This window comes from Micropterus salmoides, unplaced genomic scaffold (genome assembly GCF_014851395.1).
Source record: "Micropterus salmoides isolate LMB-PRFRI ecotype aquatic unplaced genomic scaffold, ASM1485139v1 Ms_hic_scaffold_17, whole genome shotgun sequence".
In the NCBI taxonomy this organism is placed as follows: Eukaryota; Metazoa; Chordata; class Actinopteri; order Centrarchiformes; family Centrarchidae; genus Micropterus; species Micropterus salmoides.
In genome coordinates, this window is record NW_024040817.1 from 1,542,788 (window position 1) to 1,556,137 (window position 13,350).

A 13,350-nucleotide genomic window follows, 5' to 3' on the forward strand; every position below is an offset into this window, starting at 1 on the left:
CATGTCAAATTTGACATAAAAACATCCACAGCCATTTAGCTGTAGAACAAGTGTAAACAGCAGAGAGGAATGAAACTTACAAGTAACAGACACCATAATGCAAGTTTGAGCAGGAAAGGGCAGAATTCTTACTGTGTCTATAGTTCTTAAAGTAGCTGCCACCTGAAGTAACTTTATGTCACGTTGATACTGTCACTCACCAAATGCCACAGAGACGGGGCGCAGCATCCTGACCAGAATACTCTTCCTCTTTGATTTAGGATTCATCTAAAGAGAAGAAGAAGAAATAATTCTAGATGGCTGGAGGAGATGTGTTGGTTTTACAGCAGACTTTGAAAATATCTCTATGGTGCTTCTGAGTGTATCAATGTGCGCTAAACTTTTCTGCTGAAACAATGTCTTTATCTGTACAGAAACTGGACTAAAGAGTTTGAGTTGTTTTGTATTTTCCAACCATGCAGGTGTCCATATCCTCTAGCTCATGTTTCTGGTCCCAGTCAAGGCTTTCCTTCTGTTCGTGGTTGTGGTTCTCTGGTTGCAGAACAATCTCATCCAGAACCTCCGTCTCAATCGGGTGGTCCTGATGCAGCAGAGGCTGTGGCTTCTTGATCAGATGGTCGGCCTGGAGACAGAAGGAGGAAGGAGGGAGGGATGAGTGGACAGAATGACAGACAAAAAGACAGACAGACAAGCAGAGAGGACACTAACCAGAGTATGCTGGGATCTGGACAGAGACTCCAGGATCTCATCCACGATGCGATCAGACAGAAGCGATGCCATGCTCAGCTTCACTTCACTGACAAAACACGAATAAGACACAACACAGATCAGAAAATTACATTTAGTTTTCAAAATCTCCAACTGACCAAGATGATGTGTTACAAGACTGTCCAAATAATGGGGTACCTGCCAGTGTCTTGTTTACAGGTGCTGTTTTAGTGTTCAGTGTTAACTAGAGGCATTCAGGCAGATCCACAGTAGGACCCGACCTGACCCAAACCACATCTCATACCCAGGTCCTGACTTTGTTTACATCTTCTGTCGGACTGAAGCCCGTTTCACAAAAGCAATTCACATTCAATGCTTACAGACAAATCACAGATGATGGCAGCATAACGTTTAACAGATGACTGTTGCTCCCAAATGTCACATACATGTGCACGTCAGGGCTCTTGCATGCTTATACATGGGTGCAGGTTTATTGATAAAGCAATTATAAAGCAGGATAGTAACAACACAAGGTCAACTAAACAGAAATAACATCAACATCAAACTCTGTGACATGTGTTCAGCGATCTTTGATCTGTATAAGCCATGCGTAATTTGCGGTCTAATATTACTCATCATGCTTGCAATAACTTATTTCTCCTTGAGCTCTTTCCGATAAAGATCAGAAACGTTCTGTCAATTTGATTTCCCCATGTGGGTCCTGATGATGCGCTGACGAAAGTAGACAGTAAAACCGGAGTTCTTGCCTTGCGATGTCAGAGTGTGCGCCGCTATCTGCTGCGTTTGATGTCAGATTGTTCGCCACTGCCTGCTTTGTGTACAATTTTGTTAGGCTCTGACTGTCCAACATGGCTTTACGGTTAGGGTCAAATTGCCACCTGGTGGTTTGGCACGCTCTTGAAAGCGATTGATAGCATGTTTGCGCTTTCATGTAGACAGAGATTTTTTTTTAAGTGAAGGAGTTTAAAACTCCGGTTATGAAAATACCCGTGTACGTGTGGACTAGAACTAAAACACACACATACCAACACTAAGGGCTCAAAATCATTGTAAGCATCTTTTTTCAACACTCCTTTTCCATGCTTACACTCGTGGGGAGGGGTGACAATTGTTAACGGGAAAAACACATTTTTAATTAGGGTTATTGGTTACATTTGAAGCTTTACATCCAATCAAAGTTAGGATGTTAACAAATAAATCAGACAATGCACAAGCAATTTATTGATATTCCCAATGTTATGGTCTTGACTGGTCTTGAAATAAAATCCTGAGTCCTCAATGTCTGAGGCCGAGACAAGACCGAGTGCAAATGTGGTCGAGACGAGACCAAGACCAGCAAAAAGTGGTTCGGTCTCGAGATCAAGACTGGTCTCGATTACCACAACACTAGAAACCACTTTTCAAGACTCAGTTCTGTTGCAAGCACAAGTCAAGTTCAAGTAATTATTCTGTTAAGATAGTTTCATCACTGGTGCTCATTTCCTTCAGATCCACTCTGGCTCATGTCAATTATTTACTTTCGTTGGTGGGTCTATCTGTAAAACAGTTATCATATAGTTCGAATACCTAAACCACCAAAATACCAAGACCTCTGGTATAAACTGAACTTGACCATAGCTGATGTTTTTTACTCATGTTAAGTTAACAAAACATGCTGCTGAATCCTTTGGGAGGAATCATGTATTGATATCTGGAAAGAACATCATCATATTTTTCAATTTTAAAACCATACATCAGCTGCAGTATCTTAATACTGGACTTGTTCTCTTGGAAACCATTCTGATCTCTGTAAGATAAGGGCAACACCTTACAACTCAATAACCAAAGACCTGATGATGCTTAAGCTAAGCTAACCCTGTAAACACACACACACACCAGATCAGACCTGATCTTGTTGATGATGTCGACCCCGGACTGCTCCAGCAGCGTGTTGGTGACGAAGCCGAGAGGAATGGTCATTCTCCCCGATCCAGCCTTCAGCAGCTCTTGGCGAAGGCTGCTCCTCTTCATCACGTGAGGACACAGACCCTCAGCAGAGTCCACCATGGACACCAGCATTGTCTGGGGAGGACGGGTTAGTAGTACAGAACACTGCATGTTGCTGTTAGAGTACGTAAAAACAGCATCTCAGTGAGTTCATTTCAGTACCTGCAGCTGTTCGTCCATCACTCTGGACACCTCTCCAGCCATCGACTCCAGTTTGTCCTGAATGGCGCCAACATATGTTCCCAAAGACCCCCCTCCCCTCAGGTGGTACAGGTTGGGGAGCAGCTGAAGGTGCAGAGATTATGGGAAAGGGGGAGAAAGAGAAAAGAGAGAAAAGAGAATAAATGTCTATTTAGCTTGAACTCAAGTTGCATTTTAAACATTTTAGTGGAAGAGGATGGGTTAAATCTCTAGTTTAGTTCTCCTTTAATTAGCAAGCTTACTGCTCTAAATCGAAAACATGTGAAATTATTGTTGTAAGGCTACAGCAGGCGTTACACGAGGTTGTCATTGGTGTTCAAATATATTCAAAAGAGGCAGGTCTTCTTACTGTCTTGGAGTTCCGGGCATCTTTCATGAGGTTCTGCGCCACCTTCATGTCCTCCTGGACCGAGTTGATCTCTGTGAACCTCAGAGAGTTCAGGTGGTCCTGCACCTTCACACACATCATGTCCATCATCTGCATCACAGAGAGGTTAGAGGTCAGTCAGTGAAAAGTACTATGTTAATTAAATCTGTTTGTGTGTTGCTGTGCCTGCCTGTTGTGTGGTGGTGGTGACTATTCCCTGCTGCAGCCTGTACGCCTGCTCCTGGAGGTATTTACGCGTCTCATGGTTCCTCAGCAGGTACTGCTCCATCTGCATCACCAAACACAAAATTACTTTCAGAAATTTAATACTTTTAATACAATCCAGTGAAGGTTAGAGAGTACTCTTTATAACAAATATAACATGCATAACAAACCTGGAATATTGCACATGTAAATATCCGCATAGTTGTTCTTTCTCTGCAAATAGTCGAATTATTTTTCTCTATTCTTTTTATTATTCTTATATAACTTGCATCGTCTATTCCATATTTATATATTTCTACATTTATTTATGTCAACTGTTTGTCTACGTGTAGCACCTTATCATCAAAGCAAATTGCTTGTATGTGTAAAACACTACTTGGCAATAAAGCTCCTTTTGATTCTAATTTACAAAACTGCAAAAATCTACATTGACCCATATGTAAAAAAAACTAAAACAACCTTTAGTAAGGCATCCTCTGTCTTCTCTGGGCTCGCCTTCAGTGCCTGAGCAGCATCCATGATGGGAACAGGCATGAAACGAATGGTATAGTTTCTGAAGGGGAGATAAAAAAAGAGAATTAACATGACTTATACCTCAATCCTAGTACATAGTCAGGCTAGAGCTTAAAGCATGAAACAACAGCTTCTTTGACTCTGTCCCTGAACGAAAAATACCTTCACAGACTGCTTCATACTTACTTCTCCAAAGCAGCAGCGACGTCCTGTAGACCCTGAGGGCTGATGTTGTTTCTGTCCCACACTACTGTCCTGTAGACACATATACAAGTTATTTAATCAGGATGTTACATTGGTGCTTAGTGACCATATGAAACTAAGCATTCTAATTTGTTAACATTTCAACAAAGTTCACACTAAATTCTCTTTAAAATGATATTGTAGGCCTCTTTCTACACCTAAATATCACTTTCTCTCCTAAGAGAGCTGAACTCATCAATGTTTTATCCTTTTATCATCCCTTGCCATCTCTTTGCAGAGTTCTCTGACAACCCGACACAGCTCCCAAACTTTTGGTGAAAAATGATCATTTCTCCTATTTTACCTGAGTTTGGTGTTGATCTGCAGGGCTTTGGCCAGCATCTTGGCCCCCATGTCTCCCATGGCATTTCCACTGATGTCCAGTTTGGTCAGAGAGGTGTTGCTGCCCAGTGCATTGAGGACGATGGAGATGTCGGCCTTCAGCTTGGAATCAGCCAGGGACAGCGAGGTCAGCGGCTGCAGGAAAAAGAAAAAAAGGAAGGTTGACAGAAAGTTCATCTGTTTACGAGAAACATTAAAAGATTTAACAGGATGTCGAAAGGCTTCACTCACTGATTCCTCCTCTTGAATCATGTGAACGAGGTTGTTCAGGACATGAGCCACATTTCTGAAGAAACATCAGCAGACAATTAAAACGTGTGTAACTGTGTATTGAGTAACTAAATAAAGACATGACACGGCAACAACCACCACTGCATTAATATTTTTCTTTCATTTATTATTAATTGCTAATTCTTTAATATAAACTAATACAGCTGGAGTGGCGGAATATTATACAGTACTTGCTGTCACTTTGTCACCCACTTGGACTTGATGTTGTTGAAGTTTTTTCCCAGTGACAGGTGTCTGATGGAGCGGTTCTTGGCCAGCCAGACCAGCAGGGTGGTCAGATCCATGTCCAGACCTGAGCAAAGCAGCACAGAAACATTAACCAGGCCATGATCAAAGTCAATACAGCGCCATCAGAGCTGTTCAAAGTATAAAATGTCTTGCATACCATTGTCAGAAATGTCCAGACTGGAGATGTTGGGAATTTCAGCAACACAACCCTCTAAGATCTGGGAGCCTCCTGAACGCAGCTGAGTGCAAAAGAGGGTCAGAAATAGGGCTCAATAGATACTTAAAGGATTTGTCTATGTGCTTCTTCATTTTCTACCTTTGCATGGATTTAAACAGATTTATAATATTTATGTTGAAATGTCAGTTTTACCTCACAGCAACTGAGATCCAGAGACACGTCACTGAGGTTCGGGTTGCAGCCGAGCCCCAACAACAATGCTCTGCAGACAGAAAAGCCAGTGACTCATCAGTCAGTTTAACAACAGCTTTCAGAAAGCAGGGTCATTGCTTGAGCTTGATATTTAATATTTTCGAAAAACTAAAAGGTAGAAAAAAAGTAATTCCTGTTACTCTGACTCATGGCTGCATTGTTTTAGTTTTTCTTCTCTTAATCCGTGTTTCCTTTCCATGTTTTTCCCCTTGTATGACTTGAAGAATCATGCAAAATGGCAACTTGATTTAATGAGCTAACTGCTATAATATCCGTATGCTATAAAATCTATCAAGTCATGAAACTTTCTCATACTTCATAGTTTGAGCCAAAACTATAAATGTGTTGCAATCTAACACACTCTGATTCTGTTTTAGACTACAGGAAATGAACCTGAAAACTAAAACACTGTTTTACTGCTGTGCGTTTCAGTGGATCTTTTCTTACTTCAGAGCCTCCAGAGGCAGCCTGGTTCCCGACAGATTGACCGAGCTCAGAGCCTGAGCACAGCTGAAGAACTGCTTAAAGGTAGAAGGGATTTCTTTACACTTCCTGTGTGAATGTGAGGAGAGACATGTTAAAAATATTGACGATAAGCGAACGTAGCCTCAAGCCAATGGTATGTTGAAAAAGTAATAGTACTTTTCACAAGGATGGTTGTGAGTTTAATATCTGACCTTTGAGAGAAGACCGTCTTTGACATGTTGAGGACAGAAAGATGCTTCAAAGATCCTTTAAGCAGAGACGCACACACCTAAAAAAACACAAAACTGAACTTTAGCAAAAGAGGCTGAAACTGCTTAAAAAATCTACTAAGCTAAAAACAGGCTCTGCTCAACTTAACATCTTACAGAATATGAAGAGCACTACTGTGAGGAATATTAACTTGTTATTACTTCCTTTACTATGATCTGTAAAAGAAAATCATTGGTTATTAGAAAGAGGCTGTTAATCATGTATTTCAGCACCTCAAAGTCTTGAAAGAGTTTATGTATTTTTGTTTTCGTGTGAGCCCTGTTTACCTGCTCCAGAGAGCAGTCACTGTTGGACAGATCCAGAGTCTCCAGGCAGTTCGAGTGACTCAGGAAGTTGTGCAGATTCTGTGCAGAAAACAAAAACACATTAGACATCCACACAAACATTGAACAACATCAGTGTTTTCTGAAAATCTGTGGGGTACCGGCAGGTCGTCGCCTCTGAGAGAGTTTCCCGACAGGTCGAGGTGTGTAAGGGTGGAGGTGACAGCTGGGTTGGCACAGAGAGCCTGACAGAGGCTGTTCACACCTGCGAAAAAATGACAAACATTTTCTCCTGAATAAATAATTCAGGACACTAATGAAGCATTACTACATCTTTGATTTTTCTGAGCGTTTACCTTTAGGAGACATGGAGGTTCTGGAGAGGTTCAGGGACTTAAGACCCATGGGCAGTTTGGCAAGTTGAGCACTTAGAACAAAAACACCTGCAGAAAATGACAAACAGTCATTGAAGTTATTTTAAAGTTGAACACAGCCAGAGTATCTGCATGTTTCAGAAAGCCAAAATGTAAACCATCAGAGATACTTTTAATAAAATTTATTCAACAAGAAATGATGATTAGAGGAGCAATAATTACACAGCTTGTCAATGGAAATTATTTCTAACTTTAGAAAAGTGGATGTGAATGAGAATCAAATATTTTGTATTTTAAGGAAGAAACCATTGAAAACTATAAATCAATGTGTCATATAATGAGGAATATCTTCTCTGCATCTGTTTTAAAACTTTTAAGGACACATAGATAACCCATTTTTTCATGCCACAACCTGTTTACACAATGAAAACAGAGTACAGGATGTGTGTGTGTGTGTGTGTGTGTGTGTGTGTGTGTGAGAGCAAATGTTTTAACCTTTGTCCTCCAGTGAGTTGTTGCTCAGGTTGAGTGTGTGTAGCGTGGAGGCGGGGTTGTGCGACAGAGCGATGGCCAGTTTCTGAGCAAAATCACTGAAGAGGAGAAAGACAAACAAAATGTCACAATCAGTGACCTGGTTTAGCGAGTATGTGACGTTTATAACATCTCACCTCTCAGCACGCACAATCAACAAGCTAAAAAAAAAAAAACAAACATACATTCAAGGTTCACACACATTTTTATTTATTTCCATACCATTTTCAAATTCCCTGACTTTTCCCGATTTTTCATGACTGTACAAACATTTGATATCCTAAATGGACTTTAGCAAACAGTTTATTTACCCTTACTGTAAGTGTAAATACTAAGAATCAGATAAAAGAAATTTGACTAGTAAGACCAGAACACCGGTTCTATTATTTGACCTCTGACCTTCTAAGTCCAGTGTTGTCCAGCACCAGCTCTTCTAGCCGGCTGGATCGAGCCACCACTCTGAGGATCTGGTCGCACACATCTGTTGACTGGAAGGCAGAAACACACACACACACACACACACACACACACACACACACAAAAACACAGGTCTTAAATATTTATTTTATTTCCGATGGTTTTTGTTTCAGCTATTGGAGGTCGTAGTTCACTTCCATCTGCTGACATCAAATAGTTTCTACTTGCACATTTATTTTATTAATTTTTTTTAATATTAAACAACAGACAACGTGGTGTACAGTTGTTTGTATCAATGTTACCAGTTTGTAGTCTTTGGCGGAGAGTTTAGTGAACCACTGGTTGTACTCCAAAACTGCGATGATCGTTACCAGATCCCTGCACGGGGGGAAAAAACAAAAACAAAAACAAACAAAAAAAGCTTACAGAAACAGCTGTCAGCCATGATATTCTCAGGAGTGACAATAAGAATAAACTTTACGTTTTCAAAAAGTGTGACATTCAAATCCAAAAAAACAAAATACAAAACACTGATTCAAAAAAACATAATGTAACTAGATGTATGTGTATAATGTGCAAGTCACACAAACTATACACAATGGTGCTGCCCAGTGTACGTACCTGTTCTCCAGGTGAATAAAGTCCTGCAAGTTGAGCTCTCTGGTGTCCTGAGTGAGATAGATGGTGTCCACATCCTGAAGGAGGTGAAGATGACAACAGGTGAGAAGGCAGACAGAAAAACAAATCTTCTTCGTAAAACAAAAAAAGGAAACATAACAACGTATATGAAAACAGAAATAAAAGAAAAAAGAAAAAGACGCAGCACCGACCCACTGGACCTCCTCTCTGTACGGCAGACCCAGGTAATCAGACACACACCAGTACTGATGAGAAAAACCGCCTGAAAGAGTCAAGACACAACTTTTAACACTTAAAAACAGACACTACAAACATTTGACTGCACTTATTTTTCACATTTTAAAGCTGATTTACCGCAGGGTCCCAGATCTGCGGAGCTCTGTTCCTCCCAGATGGCCCGAAGTGTCGCCGTCCTCTCTGGGGGCTTCAAACTCAACTTCCTCATCATCTTTCTTCCTTACAGAGAGAGAGAGAGGGAGGAAGAGAACAGGGGATAAGGAAAAAAAAAGAGAAACATCTAATAACATTTTCTAGTATTGACCTAAATCTAAGAGGAGAAACTTTCCATGCACTTCATATCCGTAAAGACAGAAAGGAAGACACTGACAATAACCTTCACAAACTGAAAACACAAAACTGTATCCAACACAAATAAAAAGACAAAGAAGCAGGGAATCAGAATCAATAGGGCAGCAACCAACAAGGAACAGCTTATTCTTAACCATTTTCATGATCGATCATTATACAGATGTATTGTCTTGCTCAATCAATCAAGTTTATAATTATAATTCTCAATAATTCTCATTTTTCAAAATGCTGCAGACTTATTTTCTGTTGGTAGACTAATAATGAATTCAGTTCTTTATTTAAGCAAGTATGAACTATCCCTGATAATAAAAAATATAATTAATTAAATAAAATAAAAGCATTAGTTTTTTTTAAAATGTATTTCTATCTGGAAATAATCCAACATATGACCAGGCAAAATAATCGTAAACAACAAAACCATATTGTAAAAAAACGAAGCTTCCGCTGATTACACGCACGCGCCCTTCTGAAAACACACAACTTATATGACATCAAACGTAACAGTAAACAAGTTACAATTTACCTTACTAATGCTCCAAAAAAATTGTTTTATTTGTTCAAGTATTTATTTTTGCTAATGTTTTCACTTCCTCAAATTCCCACTTTTCACCAAAACATAACTGTTATGTCCCGTGAGGTCCTGTGTTGGGGTTAGTGTTTGTGGTCTGTATTCCCTCTCTCTTTCTCTCTCTCTCTCTCTCTCCAGGTATGCGCCGGTACCGTGACGTCATTCTCGCGGCTGCAGCTGGTTGTCGCTAATCAGCTGCAGAAATAAGGAGCCCTCGAGGATGGAAAAGTTGAACGGGAGTGTGTCGCCATGTGTGCTGTGCTGTGCTCCACAGTGGAACGCAGCGAGCTCCTGCTGCGTCAAGGTGCAGGTGATATGGTCCGGTTAGGCTCTGGTGAGCTCTGGTTTGGTTTGGAGGTGGGTTTTTTTCAAGCAGGCTCTTGACACAGACAGTTGATTGTTATGTAGGCTACTAATCTTGTTTCTTTTTGTTATTTACTTATACTTTTTGTTGTAATTATTAAGTCCCCTATTTTTGCCTCCAGACTGTTTTCTCCAGTGGAGATCGCTTTCTGTTTTGCTGCCCGATAATAATAAACTTTACTTTAAAACTTGAACCTGTGTCGGGACGTAACAATAATCATTTTTCACATTAGTCCTCACACTTGTACACATTCCTCACAAGTCATATCATCTTTCTTTACCATTAAACAACTACTTTAACTTTCAATTTTATCTTTAAGAATGCACATGATGTTAAAGTATGCCTAGTCTCTTAATAAACATTTAAAGGCCAGTGTAGACAGTTTGATTATTCCGTTCTGTCAACCCTCTGAGAGCCACTGACGTGCTCCCCTGTCTCCTTCCTCTTACTTGGTACCTACACAGGTGAGCCGGCGGGGCAGATCTGGTGCAGACAGCTGCCGATGTAGGCGATCACCTCGTCCACTTCCTCCACTGAGCCCAGCAGGAGGCTCCATGGACCGCGCTCATACTCCAACACCAACTGCAGGGGGCGACATATGCAAAGGAACATGAAATGAACAACTAGGAGTGCGGTTAAGCTGCAACTAATTATTCTTATTAATTTACCTGTTCTAAAAAGACCACCACCAAAGAGAAGCAGATGCAGTGTCAAACAAATGGCGGTTCAAACTGTTAAGTCCAGGTGTGTGTGTGTGTGTGTGTGTGTGTGTGTGTGTGTGTGTGTGTAGGCTACCTGAGTGGGCTTGTTGCTGCTGATTCCCTGTATATCCAGGTAGCTGAAGGAGTTTTCAACCTGAAGCAAGCCAGACAAGACATATTATGAAATTCAACAATAAACATTTCAAGTTAATCTTGTATTTCGAAATCTTATTTAAAGAAGCATTTAGAAGGGGAACATGTTGTTTTGGGCAAACAGCCTGTTGGCTTTTTGTGGTGTTTTTTTTTTTTTTTTTGCTTCAACAAATCACAAATGAAAAGTAATGTGTCCCAAAGGAGAGCTTGATCTCCAAAAACCTAAACTGGTTAATTTGCCTTCTCCTGAGAACCAGAGGATTTTCCCAGGAAACGTTAACCAGACAGCGTGAATGTAAAATCTTTTACTAACTGGATGCACACACTCTTAACTGTATTGGTTTTTAATGTATGAAGCTTGTGTTCCATTACACAGTACATTCATTTCAACAATGTGAAGCTTTTTTCCACAAACAGGACACAATATAAGGACACAAATATAAACAGGGTTTTTGGGTTCACGTTAGAGGCCGACCGATATGGGATTTTCAAGACTGATATCAATTTTGATGATTTTAAAAATACGATTTTCCAATATATCACACAACATAAACAAAGATTATTCTTTATTTGTGACCTCACTGAGATAACAACACATAAAGCAGTTTAAAAATAAACTTCTTTATTGTTAGAAATAGTACTTTGAACAAAAGCTGATCATGTCAGTTGATTACTGTGTTTTGTGGTGGATTTTTGGCTTTCCAAACTTGTGTGTTGCCAGTGGGGAAGTTGCAGAGTGCCCTTCGGTGGACAAACTATGCAACAACAACACTCTTACCAAAGGATCCGTCTTCCGTCTCTCCGTTTCTTTTATAATTGTCATTTATCAGCTGTTACAAACACCGATATATCTGCAATTAGCTCATATCAGCTGATGATACTGCGAGCCTCATTTTGCGATCAGGATCTAGTTCATGCCTTTATTTGACACATCAAAGTAAAAGAAGAAAAGAAAAAAAAAATCACTGGAGAAGTGGAGATTACATTGGTTGTTTGGTATTTGAGCACACAGCTGTACTTCAGAACAACAACTGAATTTAATAGGGCTGAAGGTTGCAGCCAGCCATAACTGCTTTGTTAGGACATCTGACTGGCCAACATTTCTAATGAACATGGACACACATACTTTTGGTCCTTCCAATGAAGGGAAAGATTAATACTCCAGCATACATTGATGTTTTAGAGAATAGTATGCTTTCAACTATAAAGCAACACTTTATGTTTTGCCTTTTCCTGTTTCAACATGACAATGTCAGCTCCATGAAGATCTTCCCAGTTGGTGTGGAATACCTTGACTGGCCTGCAGAGATCCCTAAACTCAACCCCATCAAACACCTCTGCGATGAACTGAAACACCAAAATCATATCACCCAACATCAGTGTTGGATGTCACTGATGCTCTTGTGGCTAAATGAAAGCAAATCTCTGCAGAAGGTTCAACATCTGGTGGAAAGACTGAAACCATGGTTTCAGAACGAGGTGTTCAACTATAACATATGGCTGGAATATTCAAGTGTTTGCACACGTTTGATCCTGTTTTTTTTATCAAGCAAACCTTCAGAACGTTACTATTGCTGAACAGCCAATGTGGCTTTAACTGACAATTACAGGATTATGGTAAACGTTTAAACGCAGTGTAACAGTGGTACAAGTAAAGAAGAGTCACAAAGTCAGCTAACTGAAGAAAAATCTATTATCCAGCAAAATGCTAACATTATCTAACACTAGCCATCATATGCTACTGGTCATACAAGACCTGTAGCGACTAAACACCTGTGTGGATTGAAATAAATTAACAAATGCTTATAAATTTTACTGTAAAATTAAGATTATTATGTGCTTCTAAAGTTAGAAAGTCTCCTTTTAAAATCAACATCTCTGCTAAAAAAGCCTGCTGCCAGCTAGCTAAGTAAAATACTGCTCAGGTGGACTTGTCGAGCTTCAACACGCTTTGGAGTTTTGTGGTAAAGATGAGAGATTAAGACAAGACAGCTGACTGTGGAAACATGTTTCCCTTACAGAGTATTCACCTTAAAAGCGTATAATATCTATATTATCAATAATACTATCTACTATAAACATCTCTCCAATGCTCCTCCATGACACACAGTTGTGAATTGAGTTGTAAATTAATCAGAAACAGAGTTGTCTCTTGAAGCTGGTTATTATTATTATTATTATTATTATTATTAACAACAACCTGAACAAACCCAGGGCATAAGGAAAAATAAGGAATGTAAAAACACAAGCTACAAATAGTCTGCAGAACAAATGTCTGGACTCACAACCTCACAGAGAGAGAGAGAGAGAGAGAGAGAGAGAGAGAGAGAGAGAGAGAGAGAGAGAGAGAGAGAGAGAGAGAGAGAGAGAGAGAGAGAGAGAGAGAGAGTGGACTTTTAACTTGCTGCCAAAAGAGCAAGTGAAAAGGAGGGGAAAAAGGG

The 13,350-nt window shown here is 40.0% G+C and overlaps 1 protein-coding gene across 2 annotated transcripts in view; it reads right to left on the minus strand.

The window, feature by feature from the left end:
• The window catches only part of LOC119907939 (F-actin-uncapping protein LRRC16A), a 39,372-nt gene that overhangs the window by 10,784 nt on the left and 15,238 nt on the right, over positions 1-13,350 (minus strand). Inside the window, exons 4-30 of one of the 2 annotated variants that reach the window (XM_038725645.1) lie at positions 10,851-10,910; positions 10,516-10,637; positions 8,890-8,987; positions 8,727-8,797; positions 8,518-8,591; positions 8,199-8,274; positions 7,879-7,967; positions 7,444-7,538; positions 6,931-7,017; positions 6,736-6,839; positions 6,578-6,655; positions 6,233-6,309; positions 6,003-6,107; positions 5,496-5,565; positions 5,283-5,364; positions 5,090-5,189; positions 4,838-4,892; positions 4,569-4,741; positions 4,208-4,276; positions 3,968-4,061; positions 3,474-3,572; positions 3,266-3,394; positions 2,878-3,000; positions 2,615-2,790; positions 709-796; positions 455-622; positions 201-267 (exon numbers count right to left, since the gene is read on the minus strand). In XM_038725645.1, the coding sequence (XP_038581573.1) occupies positions 201-267; positions 455-622; positions 709-796; positions 2,615-2,790; positions 2,878-3,000; positions 3,266-3,394; positions 3,474-3,572; positions 3,968-4,061; positions 4,208-4,276; positions 4,569-4,741; positions 4,838-4,892; positions 5,090-5,189; positions 5,283-5,364; positions 5,496-5,565; positions 6,003-6,107; positions 6,233-6,309; positions 6,578-6,655; positions 6,736-6,839; positions 6,931-7,017; positions 7,444-7,538; positions 7,879-7,967; positions 8,199-8,274; positions 8,518-8,591; positions 8,727-8,797; positions 8,890-8,987; positions 10,516-10,637; positions 10,851-10,910 (2,629 nt within the window). Of the gene's footprint in view, positions 1-200; positions 268-454; positions 623-708; positions 797-2,614; positions 2,791-2,877; positions 3,001-3,265; positions 3,395-3,473; positions 3,573-3,967; positions 4,062-4,207; positions 4,277-4,568; positions 4,742-4,837; positions 4,893-5,089; positions 5,190-5,282; positions 5,365-5,495; positions 5,566-6,002; positions 6,108-6,232; positions 6,310-6,577; positions 6,656-6,735; positions 6,840-6,930; positions 7,018-7,443; positions 7,539-7,878; positions 7,968-8,198; positions 8,275-8,517; positions 8,592-8,726; positions 8,798-8,889; positions 8,992-10,515; positions 10,638-10,850; positions 10,911-13,350 lie in introns of those variants that run through there. The other variant, XM_038725646.1, reaches the window with a different exon arrangement.